The sequence below is a fragment of the Triturus cristatus genome, chromosome 6 (genome assembly GCF_964204655.1).
Source record: "Triturus cristatus chromosome 6, aTriCri1.1, whole genome shotgun sequence".
NCBI lineage: Eukaryota > Metazoa > Chordata > Amphibia > Caudata > Salamandridae > Triturus > Triturus cristatus.
This window is the reverse complement of record NC_140589.1, coordinates 1,463,442,674-1,463,460,205: the sequence shown is the minus strand read 5'-3', so window position 1 is coordinate 1,463,460,205 and position 17,532 is coordinate 1,463,442,674. Positions and strand designations below refer to the sequence as shown.

At 48.6% G+C, this 17,532-nt stretch overlaps 1 protein-coding gene across 3 annotated transcripts in view; it reads right to left on the bottom strand.

The window, feature by feature from the left end:
* Window positions 1-17,532, bottom strand: part of LOC146821544 (uncharacterized) — a 239,848-nt gene that overhangs the window by 53,751 nt on the left and 168,565 nt on the right. For all 3 annotated transcript variants that reach the window (XM_085612534.1, XM_085612532.1, XM_085612533.1), the window contains exons 4-5: window positions 8,750-8,863; window positions 5,051-5,195 (exon numbers count right to left, since the gene is read on the bottom strand). In XM_085612534.1, the coding sequence (XP_085468660.1) occupies window positions 5,051-5,195; window positions 8,750-8,863 (259 nt within the window). The remainder of the gene's footprint in view (window positions 1-5,050; window positions 5,196-8,749; window positions 8,864-17,532) is intronic.

Genomic DNA, 17,532 nt, shown 5'->3' with positions numbered 1-17,532 from the left:
GCTGTCGCAGTTTGCGTGCCACCAGCGGTATCAATGGCGCTGGGGGAAAAGCGTACGCAAATCTGCCGGACCAGTTCATCCATATCGCATTGCCCTGCGACTGTGGATGTGGGAACATGGCGGCAAAGCTTTGGCATTTTGCGTTTTCGTTTGTGGCGAATAGGTCTATCTCTGGATGACCCCACTGCTGGAAGTACGGTTGGAGTACTGATGGGTGTAGCTCCCACTCGTGCATCTGGTGGCTGTGTCTGATGAGCAAATCCGCCATCTGGTTGTCCTTGCCGGGGAGGTGTTCCGCCATGAGGAATATGTTCCTTTGAATGGCCCACTTCCACATGCTCTGAGCCAGATGAGACAACTGTGGAGAGTGTGTTCCTCCCTGCTTCTGTATGTAGTACATGGCAGTCATGTTGTCCGTCCGGATCAACACGACTTTGTTGCACAGGAGTACTTTGAATGCCTTCATGGCTAGGAAGATTGCCATCAGTTCCAGAAGGTTGATGTGCATCTTCTTTTGCTGTGTCGTCCATAGTCCCTGCACTGTGTAATTGAGTACATGAGCTCCCCATCCCTGGAGAGAGGCGTCCGCTGTCAGTACTATTTGTGGAACTGGCTCTTGGAACGGTCGGCCCTTGCAAAGGTTTTGTGGATTCCACCAATGCAGAGAGTTGTATGCCCGACCGCTCACCAACACTAGGTCTTTTAATTGCCCGTGAGCCTGATTCCATTGACGTGCCAAGCACTCCTGAAGCGGGCGCATATGTAGTCTCGCGTGTGGGACTATGAAAATGCAGGAGGCCATCATGCCTATCAACTGCATGAATACTCGCGCAGGAAGGGAGTGCTGAGGTTGGAATTTGGAGATCAGCTGTTGCATGCTGTTGATTCTCACTAAAGTTGGCTGAGCTGTGGCAGCCAGAGTGTCGATCGTTGCGCCTAAGTACTGTTGTACGTGCGCAGGTTGGAGACTTGACTTTGGGTAATTTAGTGAGAATCCCAGACCGTGAAGAAGGTGAATGGTGTGGGACATGTGGGTGGCACATTGTTGTGCTGACTTGGCCTGAACTAGCCAGTCGTCCAGATAAGGGAAGACGTGAATGTTTTGTCTTCGCAGATCCGCGGCCACTGTTGCCAGGCACTTGGTAAAGACCCTGGGTGCTGTTGTTACTCCGAAGGGGAGAACTTTGAACTGATAGTGATTCCCTTGAATAGTGAATCTGAGGTATTTCCTTTGTGAAGGGTGTATTGGTATGTGGAAGTATGCATCCTTCAGGTCTAGCGTAGCTAGGAAATCCCCCTGACTGAGTAGTGGGAGAACCTGCTGGAGGGTGAGCATATGGAAATGCTCCGATAGTATATATAGGTTTAGGGGTCGCAGGTCTAGGATAGGTCTGAGCGAGCCGTCCTTTTTTGGGATTAAGAAGTACAGAGAGTACACCCCTGTGCCCTGCTGGTCGATGGGCACTACTTCTATTGCCCCTTTTGCGAGCATAGCAAGCACTTCTTGCCGGAGTAAATCTAAGTGTTCGGCTGACATAGGACGGTGCTTTGGTGGTATGTTGGGTGGAGTGGAAGTTAGTTCTAGACAGTACCCATGTTGGATGATGTCCCTGACCCACCTGTCTGTGGTGATGTTCTTCCATGCGGACAGAAACAGCTGGAGTTGTCCCCCGACAGGTGTTATGTGGTCGGGGGGTAAGGAGAGGGCGTCACTGTTTGTTTTTTGGAGAGGACCTGGTGTTGCCATAGCCACGTCCCCTGCCTTTGGTGCTGGATCCACGATATCCACCCCTGTTGTTTTTGTCATAGGTGCTTTGTGCGCCACTTTTAGTATACTGCTGTTGTGACCCCTGACCCCTTGTTGTGCCTCTATTTCCAGTGCGACGAAAGGAGCCACTACGAAATTGCCGCGTTTGCAGAGCCCCCATTGATTTCGCAGTGTCAGTGTCTTTCTTTATCTTTTCTAGGGTAGTGTCAACGTCTGGGCCGAATAAGAATTCTGTGTTAACTGGTAAGTTTAGAATATTGATTTGGATCTCGGGTTTGAAGCCGGAGATTCTTAACCAGGCATGACGTCTTAGCATGACGCTTGTGTTTATTGCCCTAGCCGCTGTGTCAGCTGCGTCAAGGGCGCATTTTATGGATGCATTAGTGAGGAGTTGTCCTTCTCTAATGAGTAGCTCTGCGGACTCCTTATACTCATCTGGTAGATGTTGGAGCAGTGACTCCAGCGTGTCGTAATGTGACCTGTCATAACGTGCCAGGAGTGCCTGTGTATTGGCAATGCGCAGGATGTTCGCTGCTTGCGCTGCAATGCGTTTGCCCGATGTTTCTAGTACTTTTGACTCCTTGTCTGGGGGAGGAGCACCACCAGTCGTTTGTGAGTGGGCTCTCTTGCGAGCATTGGCAACCACCATGGAGTCTGACGGCAATTGACCCCTAATGTATTTAGGGTCACCGGGTGCAGGCTTGTATTTTTTTTCAATCCTAGGATTTAACACCCGGGCTCTTGTGGTGTCCTTGAAAATGTCTTTAGCAGGTTTGAGAACCCCTTTTAACATGGGCAGGGTTCTTTCTGAAGATGCGAAAGTGTCAAGCAGGAAGTCTTCCTCAATGGCATCAGAATGGAGTTCCACCCCATGATGAGCAGCAGCCCGCTCGATGAGGGCATTAAATGCAGCTGTGTCCTCGGTAGGAGACGTTTTTACGTTATAGAGTTGCGCATCTTGAGTATGTGGCGCGACACTTTGGTCTGTGGGGTCATCCCATGCCTGATCCGGGTCTTGTAGGTGCTCATCAGGATCTACGTCCCCAGGGTAGATGGAATCTTCCCCGCCTTAGTCCTGTATTGCGTCCGATTCGGAGGAGGTTGGAGAAAAGGACTGCGGATCTGTATGGAAGTGTTGGAAGTGTTCTTGGAGCACTGGTTCCTGCTCCGCCGGCAGTTTGCGTTTAAGAGGAATTTTGTAGGGCTCCTATTCCCTAACTGGCGTTATCTTGCGTTTGTGGAGCATTAACCTGCCAGTGTCGGCGTCGATAAATTGTGGCCCCGAAGACTCTTGTTCTTTAAGGCCAGAGGTGGTGGACTGTGTGTGGAGGACACGTGTCCGAATTTGAAATAGTTTCGGTGCCGATGCCGGTGGCAGCCCAAACGTAATGTTGGAGGGCTCCGAGTGCACTTTACAGGGTTTGGGTGTGTCGGGACCCGAGATAGAGTGCAGGGTTACCCGGTCACGAATGCGTTGTAAAGATGCGGAGACCTGCTGCACAGTGAACGCAGATGGTGGTTTGATGGGCCCCTTAGTAGTAGACGTCGAGGCCAGCCCCGACTTTTTTGTAGGAAGGGGGTCACTGGCCTGAAGGGATGTATCGACAGTCGACGTAGTCGAGGACTTAGTCGGCGCCGGTGCGCTAGGCGTTGTCGTAGCCGGGGCGGCCATCTTGACTGCGGAGGTTATGGCCTTCGGTGTCGGCGCCGAAGGTCTCGGTGCCTTGCGGTGCCCGAGGGCGTGCTTTTTCTGGGTGTCAACCGTATCCGCTGCGGTGAGCTCGGCGCCGAAGTCTCTTTGTACGCGGTTGGAGCCGACGACTCTTTTCGGCGTCGGAGCAGTGGATGGTTTCGACGCCTTCGATCCGACCACCACCAGTTTCACTTTCGTTTTTGAAGGGACTGGAGCGATGGATGGTTTTGGGTGTAACAACCCCGTCGTCTTCGGTAATAGTGGCTCTTGCAGAGTGTTCGAGGCCGGACCGGAAGGTGGGGCCGAGGAACCATGTGTTTGATCTTGGGTAAGGCCCGAAGGCGATCCCTCGACCGGAGCCTGATGACGACGTACAGTTTCGGCCTCCGTTTCGACGGATTGGCCTAGCTCTTCGGGAGAGCTGTCTTCTTCGGCCCCGTAGGCCTCGTCGAAGTCTCCTACCTCATCGACGGTTTCTTCACGTCGAAAGATCACTTCGTCGTCGTCCGATCGGGAATCGTGTTCTGAAGCGGGGCTAGAGACTACTTCTTCCACGCTCTCAGCGTCTTCGTCCTCGGTGCTGAATATGTTGGTGGGAGCAGGCGCTGCTTGCTGCGCCTCCAGCCTCGCTGCCCGTCGGTTCCGCAGAGTCTTCTTAGATCGGAACCGTGCACAGGTCATGCATTTCGATTCGTCGTGATCCAGCGAGAGACATTTATTACAGACGGGGTGGACGTCGATATGAGGGTACTTCGCGTGGCATAACGGACACCTCTTGAATGGAGTCCTCGATTCCATCGTCGATCGAACTTCGAAGTTCGGACCAAACTGGTCTGAAGTTGGAAGAAGGTGCGGAGCACTAAAGCTAGTAGTCGACACCGAACGGTAACTATACCGACGAAAACTAAAGGCCTTTTGGCCTAAAACTAAGTATTCCTAAGTTGAGCTAAGATAGTCACATATGAACCCAATGGCGGAAAAAAACAATCTAAGGATGGAGAGGATGCCCATGCGCACTGTAGTCCAGGGGAGGAGCCACCTATCTCGTGATACTTCGAAGAATCTTCCAGGACAACAATGTGCAATCATCCGGACCCAACACTAGGCGGCGATCTATGCACAGATATGAATTCAGCAGCCCACATGCCTCGAACACTGTGCTCCAGAGGAGGGAAAAACACAAGAAGGAGGAAAGCCATTGAATAATAAGAAAGCAAATGAGACTGCCAAGAAAGAAAGTCTGTGCCAAGAAACAGGCTGGCACAAAAAAGTACTAGTGCAGGACACAATATGCCTTTTTGACAACATACCCCTAAAAGCTGGCTGTAGGCGAGGCCCAAAAAGTGAGATAAAGAAACAAGAAGTGTAGAGTGGTGGAGGAAAGAAGCATGGGGTGGATTCAAGACTAAGCTTCCTTAGTAATGGCAAGCCTGGTATTCAGCAATGGGCCATAAGAAAAAATTGGGCGCCTGCACATTTTATTTTGTTTATTTGTTTGTTTGTTTTATTGTTTTCAACAGATCTCTGTGAAGTAGCTAAGGGTGTGGTACTGCACACAATCCTGTTATTAACAATAAAGAGGAACTTACGAGAATCCGGATGAGCCAAAGGTCTATTTTTCTAGACTTCTGCAGCCATAAGCCATTAATGTACAGTGCACGATAAGAGATGACGAGGACACAGTAGTTTGTGAAGGCAATGAATGCCAGGAATACCAGGGCTGGAATGATATACCTGTAAAAGAAGAAGTGGAACAATAGGTGCAAAGAGATACGGTGACATTTTCACTACATAGGCAAAATTAACAGAATTAGCCAGGGCTACAGTGTTTAAGAGCTGAGAAGTGCTGCTACTGTTCCATCAAAAGCACTACACTATGGGCCAGAAGTTCAGCTACTTGGTCATAAGAGCACCTCTGCTGAGAAGAGCTGGTACTGTCCCAATGAAAATTCAGCAGATCTGCTGATAAGTGCTGGTATTGTCTGAATAAAAGAGTGGCGGCCATGCAGATGGATACAGATGCCTCCTTCTTCCTAAAAGCTGCAGTATTGTGTCTTGGCGGTGAGGTGTATAAAGTGTCTGAATGCCACCAGATACAGATGTCTTTGGGTGTCAGAGGATGACAGGGGGTCACAAGGTGAGCAGTCATTTATGATAGCTTTCTTGAATCAATAATAGAAGGGCGGTGGCGATGGAGTGTCCCAACACCGAGATAGCCGGTCGGAACAAAAGGATGCAATGTGATCTGCAATTTTCCCCTCACTACTATTATGCAAAGGCTGGTAGGATTCTGCTTGCTTTTTCCATGACTTGAAAAAAGGGACGAGTTATAACCACATTTTTCATTGAGAATTTGGATAAACCTTTAAAAATCTAAAACCAAACCCCCAACTTGACTAGTGAAAACCCATGCGGCCCTAATGAATGCCTTCTGGGTATTTACTAGGATGATCCCATCCCTACCTCTAATTGCTGTTTGCTACATCAAAAAATAGAGATGGCCATATTCATATGAACAGTGATCTATCTACTAGGGATACATCCATGCTGCATGGGGGAAACCAATTGATGTATTATCCCAACCAAACTATTACTCAAGGCTTTCAAAAACACCAGTGTTAATCAAAGGATATTAGGTAGTAAGAAGGACATTTCCTGGGGTGTTTATGTTTCTCCAGGAATATCACAATGTTTATTTACATTTTTGATAAAGGGACCTTTAATTGCTCAAAAAACCCATTGTATTTTATCAAGAAAGCAATGGGCTAACATGCCATTAAAAATTCAGATGGAATTAATTTTGCACTTACTTCCAAGCTGCCCTTTTATTCCCATGATTCTCCCCCAAAGTAAAGCGTCATTCAAATTTAGAAGGGAGTTCTGCAAAAAGAGGCCTTTTAGCCCCAGCCAGAATGGCCTAAGAGAATCAACAGAACAGTCTGAGTCTTCATTATAAAGATCAGAATACAATTCCCAAAAGACATCTAAAATTCCCACAAATTTGTTTTATCATCATGCCAACGTTATTATATACCCTAAAATTATATTTGTGTTGGCCTTTTCGCTAATATTAAGGGTCAATGTCTCACCTACTGACTATGCTCAAACTCTGAGTGCTTATGATACACCCTTGCAATACTGTCTTCGAGCTGCTTTAATGCAAACAACATCTGACCACTTAATGTTTGTAAATCTCCTTTTCCTCATCCAGGCACAGGCGAGCGGATCAAAAACCCATACTCAAGCTCTAGATTTGAAAGTTGTATACACGTGTTTTCCTTTTGCCAGCGAGCTTCTTGACCACTATGACTAGTAACACTAAGCATGGCCCCCAGGATCACTACCTTGGCTGTATTCTAAAGGTGTTCAGCTGGGGAGCCTCCTCTAAGCTTATCTGACCACTCTTTGTGTTATCATTAACATCAATAGATCAGCACATGCAAGCTCCCGCTGTACCGATGCAGAGAGGAACCGGTTGGCAACCATCTTCCTTGAGTGTTTGAGCAAGCCTATAAGATTTCTAAGAGACCTCATCGCATTTGGTAAGGAAGACTGCATGTTCCCTGAAAAATAAATCCTTTATTCTGCCTTTCACAGCGTCTAGGAGGGCAAGATCTACTCCCCTCTATTCCTTGCCGAAGTGGAGCTCCACTCTTGTCACCTCCTCTCATGGCAGTCCACTGCATTTTGTCTTATTCTCTGTTTTGCCTCAGCATCCCGACCTCCTAGCATCTGCCACGGGGTCTGCTCTCACCATGAGCCAGCATCCAGCAGGCCACTGAGCCAAGTGCAAGGAGGAGCTTCATCCCCGTCTTCCTATGAGAAGTTGTGTGTATGGCTGAGCACCCGGTACTGCACAAAATCCAATTCTACACCCACAAGCAGGTAAACAATGAAGCCTCCATTTATGTTTTTCCTTTTCACTCCCTCGGAACCACATGCATCGCTCAGCAGCTGCACGAATAATGTGCTATCAAAATCATGTAAGCAATGTATGATGACAGATCGTCCGATGCCACCCCAGGCAGCATCATTTTCACCCATCCCTATCTTTCTTAATGCAAACTTCATTCAGTAAACTGTTTTCTCGAGGGGAGTCGCCCATCTCTTTATACGAGCATTGCTGGGAGCTCTTGAGTCCAGGTCGCGAGTCTCAGAGACTTGGGCTAAGTGTTGGAGTCAGAGTTAATTTTGAGACCGTCACTCTTATCTACTCCAAATAACCAGGACCTATTCAATTTCTGCTCTACGTTCAGCTTTGATGTGTTATGGGGAAAACATATACACAATTTCACATGCAATTTGAGAAACTGCATACTTATATTTTGTGGTGTAGGTTTGTATTTGAGAGTAGGTGAATGGCGATACAGCGCTTCTCTCCACCACCCCAGAGCGAATACATTCACCTGCATGGCTTTGGTCACTCTGCTTACAATCTCAAAGTGATGCTAATTGAAAAGATCCCAGGAGTGACCGCCAAAATATATCCCTTATAAGCGGCATCTAGAAACTTTCCATTCAATCTTTCCCTTCTGTGTCAGTTGATCCCCCCAGTCTCCCCCACTCTCCACCTATCCAGCTAACCACAAGCCTCGACAACGTGTCTGTTGTCAGTTCTTTTCAATCTGAGTCTTTTCTAAATGTTTGTATGCCTCAAGACACCACTTGACCAAAACTCCCTACACAATTCTGTTTTTCCCCTCAAGTCCTTCCTGTTATCAAGGGCCATGGAGGCCCCACAACACCCTGCTGTTTTACCTGCTCCTCCAGAGGATGTTACTCATCAGACTCAGATAAGCCCAGTCAACCTATCTAGCTTTTTTTTTCTTGCTTTCTTTATCCTGGTCTGGCAAGGTAGGCGTGGAGAGAGGGACTCTGCGGAGAGTCGGGCTTGCCGTTTCCTCCTCAATGTTGGCAGCGGAGCGGCAGTGGGGGGCACTTGTTTCTGGCTGTCGCTGGTGCATCTGATATGATTCCTGAAGGCCCGAGTGTATGCCATGCGGTGCTTAGTGGGAACTATACACACCTAAGGTGGTAGGTAATAGAGCACAGGGGTTCAGCAGAGTAACGAAGATGATGGTAAGTATTTGGCACATTGTATAGGATGGCAGTAATCGATAGGGGCAGTTCATCCTCACCAGAGCTCCACTGACCACCCTCAACGTCTGCATCCTCTTCTGCAAGAGATATCTCAGTTTCTCTGGTTGAGAACATTTTATAGCTTTTTTTGTTATATTATGACTTTAAATGGTGAATACTCCTTTAGATATATCACAGTTTAGACTTACTCTCGATCCCACAGGAAAAGCCAGCCAATGTTGAGGGCGTTGTTGAGCATCCACACAAGGTAAAACCAGATTGGGAATAGATCTGGCTTTATATACATCCATCCATTTTCGTTTCTAAGGTCAAAACAAAAGCAATGAATTAGCAACAATACATGTGTTAGAAAACTAGAACAAAGTGTTTAATCTCATATATAACCCTAGTTTATAGGCATCTGCAAGAAAGACAGCTCTCACATATGCCAATGTTCAGGTTAAATGGAGAAAGCTCTCAAAAAGAGGTGCTGCAACATAGATTGCCTATGGAAAAAGAACAGCTTTATAGAATTTCAAGCTCTTCAAATGGCTCAATCATAACTTTACACCACTGGTCTCTGGGCCAGACAAGATGGTGGTTTTGGGAAGAGCTGCTTGGAAGCCAGACAGCCTAGCTCAAACTGCAAACGAGAGGCAAGTGAAGGTATTGAGATATTGGTTACTTTCAGGATAATAATGTCTTTTTGAGATGATAAAAAAAAGCACATTTTAACCATCCACCTGAGAAAAAACAAATGGGGTGGCGAAGTGAGCTAAAAAACGATGATGGATTTAACCCAGATCTGTGACTGGGGGGCGAGTGTCTGAAATGTTTCGGCGCTCCATCCAGCATCTCCTTGTGTTTGCTTTGTTCACTTTAAGTTGGCAGGGAACGCCCTGACGTAGGTCCCTTGCTCACTTTGCCACTGGATTCAAGCTAGCCTAGCTGATATGGGGTGTTACCCTGAAACCGGTCCCAGAATGCTTGTTTCCGCTCCAGGGAAGACCTGGCTTGGCAGTTCGGGCTGGACTGTTCCCATGAGGCACAGGGTCAAGACTAATTTTCATATAGCTGGCTCCGAACTGAGGTGGCGACGTGAGCTAAAGAACGATGATGGATTCAACCCAGATCTGTGACTGGGGGTGAGTGTCTGAAAAGTTTCAGTGCGCCGTCCATTATCTCCTTGTGTTTGCTTTGTTCACACCTTCAATTAAGCCACTGATCATTAGCTACTGATTACTCTACTTCACGGGCTAACCCAATATTCCTCACCAAGAAAAGAGGAGTATGTTCTGCAGATGCAAGAGTGCCACCTTAGAGTAGAGTACCAATTTGCCATGGATAAGTGTTCGAAATCGGAGTCTTTAGTTGGCAGTGGTATACACCTCTCCAAGTAGTGACCCTACCTTCTAGCCAGGGTAAGGGGATTACACAGCTAAAATAACCCCAGCTCACCCCCTTGGTAGCTTGGCACGAGCAGGCAGGCTTATGTCAGAGGCAATGTGTAAAGTATTTATACATAACACGCACAGTAACGCAGTGAAAGCACTACAAAATGGACACCACACCAATTTAGAAAAATAGCCAATATTGATCTAATCTAAACAAAACCAAAACAACAAAAATCCAACATACACAAGGAAAGATATGATTTTGTTAAGAATAAAGCAAAGGAATATGCTACTTACCAGTATGCATCTGTTCTTGGCATGTAGAGCTGCAGAGTCACACACTGAGGATAAGATCGCCATCTGGTGTTGGGCTCGGATGATTGCAGGTTGTTGTTGTCTTCGGAAGAAGCCTTTGGTCACGAGGTTGGTGACTCCTCCCCTGGACAACAGTGCGCATGGGCATCCACTCCATCGGCAGATTGTTTTTCGCCATGATGGGAAAAGATGGAGTATATAGAAAAGAAAGAAAGGATGTCCATGTGTAATGTCTAAGTAAGACGGATGCTGGAACAGATACAGGTCCCGGGGAGGCGGGCGGGCGTGTGTGACTCTGCAGCTCTACATGCCAAGAACAGATGCATACTGGTAAGTAGCATATTCCGTTCGAGGCATATGAGCTGCAGATCACACACTGAGGATAGATTATACAGCAGTGCTCCCCTTAGCGGTGGTCGCCTGTATCCGTTGCAGCAGCTTGAAATAAAGTTTTTAGGACAGCCTGGCCCACGGAGGCCTGTTGTTTGGCCTGCACGTCAACACAATAGTGTTTAGTGAAGGTATGCGTGGTAGACCATGTGGCTGCCTTGCAAATGTCTTCTAAGGGAATATTGCCTAAGAAGGCCATAGAAGCCCCTATTTTACGCGTGGAGTGCGCCCTAGGGGGAACTGTAAGTGTACGTTTAGCCTTGAGGTAGCATATTTGGATGCATTTAACTATCCACCGGGCTATTCCTGATTTGGAGATCGGGTTGCCTTTGTGTGGTGGCGCGAAAGCAACAAAGAGTTGTTTTGTCTTTCGAAAAGGTTTTGTCCTGTCGATGTAATAAAGCAAGGCTCTTTTGACATCTAAGGTATGTAGGGCCCTTTCAGCTACCGAGTCTGGATTTGGGAAAAAGACCGGTAGTTCTACTGATTGGTTAAGGTGGAAAGGGGAAATCACTTTTGGAAGAAATTTAGGGTTTGTCCTAAGAACCACTTTGTTACGGTGTAGTTGTAAGAAAGGTTCCTCAAGTGTAAGGGCTTGTATTTCACTTACTCTGCGCAGGGAAGTGATTGCGATAAGGAAAGCTACCTTCCATGTTAGGAATTGCAATTCACATTTGTGCATAGGTTCAAATGGGGGACCCATGAGTCGTGTTAGAACCACATTGAGATTCCACACTGGTGCAGGTGGCAATCTTGGGGGAAGAATTCTTTTGAGACCTTCCATAAACGCTTTGATGGCTGGTACCTTAAAAAGGGACAGGTGTTGCCTATTTTGCAAGTAGGCTGCCAAGGCTGCTAGGTGTAAACGTATAGAGGAATACGCTAGATTGCATCTTTGCAAGTGTAGTAGATAGCAAATGATGTTTTGGATGGAAGCATCCAATGGATGTATGTCATTATTAGCGCAGTAGATGGCAAATCGTTTCCATTTAGCGGCATAACACGCTCTAGTAGTAGGGCGTCTGGCTTCTTTTATGATATTCATACAGTCTGGAGGGAGATTGAGGTAACCGAACTCTAAGACCTCAGGAGCCAGATCGCTAGGTTCAGTGTTTGAGGATCTGGGTGTCTGATTTCTCCATGGTTCTGGGTTAACAGATCCGGGGAGAGGCGTAGCTTTTGATGTGGAACTAAAGATAGTTCCAGAAGTGTGGTGAACCACGGTTGACGTGCCCAAGTGGGAGCCACTAGTATTAGTGTTAGTGACTGTTGTTTCAGTTTGCGTACCACAAATGGAACTAGTGGGAGAGGCGGAAAGGCGTACGCAAATCTGCCTGACCAGTTCATCCATAGGGCATTGCCTTTCGACTGTGGGTGTGGAAACCTGGCGGCGAAGGTTGGGCATTTTGTGTTTTCGGGAGTGGCGAACAGGTCTATGTCTGGTTGTCCCCACTTTTGGAAGAAGGGGAGTAGAACCTTGGGGTGTAGTTCCCATTCGTGGATCTGTTGTGTGTGGCGACTTAGGAGGTCGGCCACTTGATTGTGGATCCCTGGGAGATGTTCTGCTAACAGGTAGATGTTTTGGGGAATTGCCCATCTCCAGATTTGCTGTGCCAGTTGGGACAGTTGGAGAGAGTGTGTCCCTCCCTGTTTCTGTATATAATACATTGTCGTCATGTTGTCTGTGCGTATGAGGACAGTTTTGTTCTTTAGGTGAATTTGAAAGGATTTTAGTGCTAGGAACACTGCTAAGAGTTCCAGGTGGTTGATGTGGAGCAGTTTTTGTTGACTGGTCCATCTGCCCTGAGTGGTATGGTGAAGGAGGTGGGCTCCCCACCCCGTGAGAGATGCGTCTGTAGTTAGCACAACTTGTGGAAGAGGCTCTAAGAACGGTCTCCCTTTGGACAGGTTGATGGTGTTCCACCATTTCAGTGAGCGAAGTGAGCGACTGTCCACCAACACCAGATCGGTAAGTTGTCCGTGAGCTTGGTTCCACTGTTGTGCTAAGCATTCCTGTAAGGGACGCATTTGAAGTCGTGCGTGTGGGACTATGGAGATGCATGACGCCATCATGCCTAGGAGCTGCATGAACACTCTTGCTGGAAGAGATGGATGAGTTTGAAAGTGAGAGATGAGATTTTGTATACTGGCTATCCTGGCAGTACTGGGATAGGCAATGGCTTTGGATGTATCTATGGTTGCTCCTAGATACTGATGTAAGTGGGAAGGTTGTAGGTGGGATTTGGGGTAGTTGATAGTGAATCCCAAATCGTGGAGAGTTTGAATCGTGCGATGAGTGTGGAGAACGCATTTTTGGTATGTATTGGCTTTTATGAGCCAATCGTCCAGATAGGGGAAGACATGGATCTGTTGTCTTCTGAGATGCGCTGCCACGACTGCTAGGCACTTGGTGAACACTCTGGGTGCTGTTGTTACTCCGAATGGGAGAACTGTAAATTGATAGTGTTGCCCATCTACCACAAATCGTAGATATTTTCTGTGAGCGGGATGCATAGGGATGTGAAAGTATGCGTCCTTGAGGTCCAATGTGGCGAGGAAGTCTCCCTGTTGTAAAAGTGGGAGGACTTGTTGGAGAGTGGTCATGTGAAAATGATCCGAATGTATATACTGGTTTAGTAGTCTGAGATCCAGTATGGGCCTTAGTGTTTTGTCCTTTTTGGGAATGAGGAAGTATAGAGAATATACCCCTTTTCCCTGATGTTGAAGGGGGACTGGTTCTATCGCATGTTTTTGTAACAGGGATTGAACTTCTTGTTTGAGGAGAGAGAGATGATGCGAGGACATTGGACGTTGTTTGGGCGGTATGTTTGGGGGGGATTGTATGAGTTCGAGGCAGTAGCCAGACTGGATAATTTGTCTTACCCACCTGTCTGTGGTGATGGAAGTCCAGACAGGTAGGAATTGTTGGAGTCACCCCCCGACCGGAGTGGAATGGTCTGGGGGGAGTGGTGGCAAGTCACTGTTTGGTGGCTGGTGAGGTGCGGGTGTTGTTGTTGTTGCCCCGTCCTCGACCTTTGTTATTGTTTCCCCTATAACCTCCCCGGAAATAACCTCTGTTAGGGGATGTTTGTCCAGAATTTTTAAAGGTGGACGTGGTCTCAGTTGATGTGTTTTTGGAGCCTCCTCTATAAAAGGAGCGACGAAAGGAACCCCGGTTTTGAGGAGACTGCAGTGCTCCCATAGACTTGGCAGTTTCATTATCCTTTTTCCAGGCATGTCGTCTGAGTAAGACGCTAGTATTGACCGCTCTAGAAGCAGTGTCTGCTGCATCTAAGGCGCATTTAATGGAGGCATTAGATATTAATTTGCCTTCTTGGATGAGGTCAGAGGCCTGGGACTTAAAGGGTTCAGGCAGATGTTGCATAAGGTCCTCAAGTTGGTCATAATGCGCTCTATCATACCTGGCTAACAGGGCCTGGGTATTCGCAATACGCCAATGGTTAGCCGCCTGCGCGGCGACCCGTTTGCCTGAGGCTTCTAAAAGCTTAGACTCTTTGTCTGGGGGGGGGCGTTTCTCCAGTTGTCTGTGAGTTAGCGCGCTTCCTGGCATTTGATACGACTAAGGAGTCTAAAGGGAGCTGGGCTTTAATGTATGCAGGGTCTTGCGGGGCTGGTCGGTACTTTTTTTCGATGCGTGGGTTGAGAACCCTAGCTCGAACAGGGTCCTTAAAGACTTCAGTAGCATGCTTTATAACCCCTTTGATCATGGGCAGTATGTGCACAGTCTTTTGTGACTGCTCAAAGGTATCAAGGAGAAAGTCCTCTTCAAGGGCGTCTGTGTGCATTGTGACGCCGTGGAATGTTGCTGCCCTATTTATAAGTTGGCCGAACCCTAGGTGGTCATCAGGAGGGGAGGGCTTGGAGGGGTAGGTAGTGGGGTCAGGCATGTCAGGTATAGGATAAGACCAGTCATCCATGGGTGCTGGGTCTGGGAACGTAAAAGGGTCGTTTGGATCAACAGGATCATTAAATAAATCAGGGTCCGCCCCTCCCCCTAAGTCATCATTATCATCCTGTGGAGGAGGTGAATGATAGGGAGATGGTAAAGGTAAAGGTAAAGGAGAATCAGGAGGAGGAGGGGGGGACGGGTTAGGAGGTAAAACAGGAGAGGAAGGACGAAGTGGTGAAGTAGCACAGTCCTTTTTCCGTATGGGAGCTGGGGGAGGTGTAGTGTCCAGCTTCCGCTTTTTATATGGGATGGCAGTCACATGTCCCGTGTTAGGATTGATGTAGATCCGCTTTTGAGTAGGATCTGGTCGAAAAAGGTCATCTGGCTCCGAAGGTGGTGTCTGCGATGTCCGCTTCGGGTCTTTATGAGCTTTTTTCGGCGGGGACGCAGTTTTCGGCGCCGATGATTTTTTCGGGTCCGATGGATTTTTCGGAGCCGACTGAGTTTTCGGTGCCGACTGAGTTTTCGGTGCCGACTGAGTTTTCGGTGCCGATTGAGTTTTCGGTGCCGATTGAGTTTTCGGTGCCGACTGAGTTTTCGGTGCCGACTGAGTTTTCGGTGCCGATGGACTTTCAGGCATCGATGTTGAAGAACGTCTCGGTGCCGGTGGAGACTTCGGTGCCGAGGAACGTTTCTGTGCCGAAGGAGATTTCGGTCTTGGAGCCTGTTTCGGTGCCAACAGTGGGTTTTTGGGTGCCGAGGGTGTTAAAGGCACAATCAGGTGAGGTTTGCTCGAGCCCGAGCCACCCACAGGCTTAGATGTCTTCGGAGCCGGGCCCGAGGGCGGGGCTTCTGAAGAGGATTTCCGGTCGCGACTGGGCCCAGCTGGCGGAGTCTTGACCAATGCTTTTTTGGATGGGGCAGGGGCAGGGGGGGTGGTACTCACACGCTGCCCTGGAGTGATGAGGTCATCGGAATCGTCGACCTCGGACACGATCTCGAGATCTTCGGTGTCGTCTTCGGGAACATCTTGAGCAAAGATGTCCTCCGGTTCTGGAGCTGGTTTGGCCATAATATGGCGTCGAGCTCTTCGGTCCCGGAGGGTCTTCTTCGAACGGAAAGCGGAACAAGCTGGACAGGTGGACTCGTTGTGTTCCGGCGACAGGCAGAGGTTACAAACCTCGTGGTGGTCACTGTGGGGGAACTTCGCTCCACACTGGGGGCATTTTTTGAAGGGTGTCCTGTCCATCAGCCGCTTGCGGAACCGATCCGAGTTGAGTTCGACGTCGATGGAATGAAGATTAAGTATTTAAAATGATTGCTAGAAGTTTTCTGCTGGAGCGGAAAAAAGTTCATCCGAACCCAATGGCGGAAAAAAACAATCTGCCGATGGAGTGGATGCCCATGCGCACTGTTGTCCAGGGGAGGAGTCACCAACCTCGTGACCAAAGGCTTCTTCCGAAGACAACAACAACCTGCAATCATCCGAGCCCAACACCAGATGGCGATCTTATCCTCAGTGTGTGATCTGCAGCTCATATGCCTCGAACATTCAGTTCCTTGAAGTTGATAGCGCCAAACAGGGCTATCACGGAATTGTGACCAACAAATCTAACAGTTCAGTCCGACCTGGATGGAGTCGAGCACTGGGTACAGTGTCTGGGAAGACCCGCAAACAGTACCTTGGATTTGAAGAGGCCTCGAGGACATTGTGGTGAAGTGGAGCAGTGAGACGTTGCTGGAGTCACGCGGCGTCAGCGCTGCATGTCAGTGTAGAAGTCGGTGAGTCCTTCAAGTCAGATGCATTGCAGATCGAACTCCACAAAGTTGAAGTCAGGAGCGCTGACGACTGCTGTGTCATCGCAGGCAGTGCGTCGTGCTCTTCACGATACGGTGTCTGTGGCTCCGGTGCAGGCAGCGGCGTGGCATATGTTCAGCACGGTCATCGGTTGACCCAGGGATGCGGTGTTGTCACGGTTGGTATCTCGACCTCCTCACGAGGCGGTGAGCGTGGCTTCAGTGCAGGCAGCGGCGACAGGTGACGATGTCAGAGTCGATGGTGCGGTCGTCGGCAGACCAAGGGCAATGGCGCCGCGAGGGCGGTGACCACGGCTACAGTGAAGCGGTGTCGTCGGTAAAAGTAGGGTTGTGGGGTTGTAGAAGTCAGTGTCCACAGCCACGGTGCAAGCAGCCTTGTTGCTGACAATGTGAAGTGTCATCGTCGCTGAGACTAGGGCTGCGGTATCGTTGAGGTCGGTGCTAAGCTCACTCAGTGAGAGGTGACCACGGCTTCAGTGCAGGCAGCGGCAGTGATGGCTTTGGGAATCCTTTTCTAGAAGTTACAGCCCAGCAAACACCTCCAGTGGCCCAGAACTGGAATTGACGCCACTTGGCAAATTCAGAACTACCAGCAATGGAGTCAAGGTGCTGTAGGTGAAGTCTTTGATGACCCTGAGACTTCCAACAGGAGGCAAGCATGCACAAGCTCTTGGAGAAACATAACAAGCAGAATACACAGCAAAGTCCAGTCCTTTTCCTCTCCAAATGCAGAAGCAGCAACTCCAAGCCACCACTGCAAAGCAACACACAGCAAAGGGGCAGTACTCCTCCTTACAGCTCTTCTCCTTGACAGAGTCTCCTCTCGTTCCGGAATTGTTCTAAAAGTCTGCGGTTTTAGGTCAATACTTATACCCCTTTTGGCCTTTGAAGGAGGCATTCTTCAAATGATTGTCTTTGTAGTGCACACATTCTTGTCCTGCCTGGTCCTGGCTCCAGCCACACTCCAGGGGGCTGAAGACAGCATTGTGAGAGGTCAGGCACAGCCCTATTCAGATGTATGTGACAACTCCTCCTACCACTCTAGCTCAGGAAGACCCATCAGCCTGGTTATGGGTCATCAGGATATGCAGGGCACAGCTCAACTCCCTTTGTGTGACTGCCTAGAGTGAATGCACAAACAACCCATCTGTCAGTCTAAACCAGA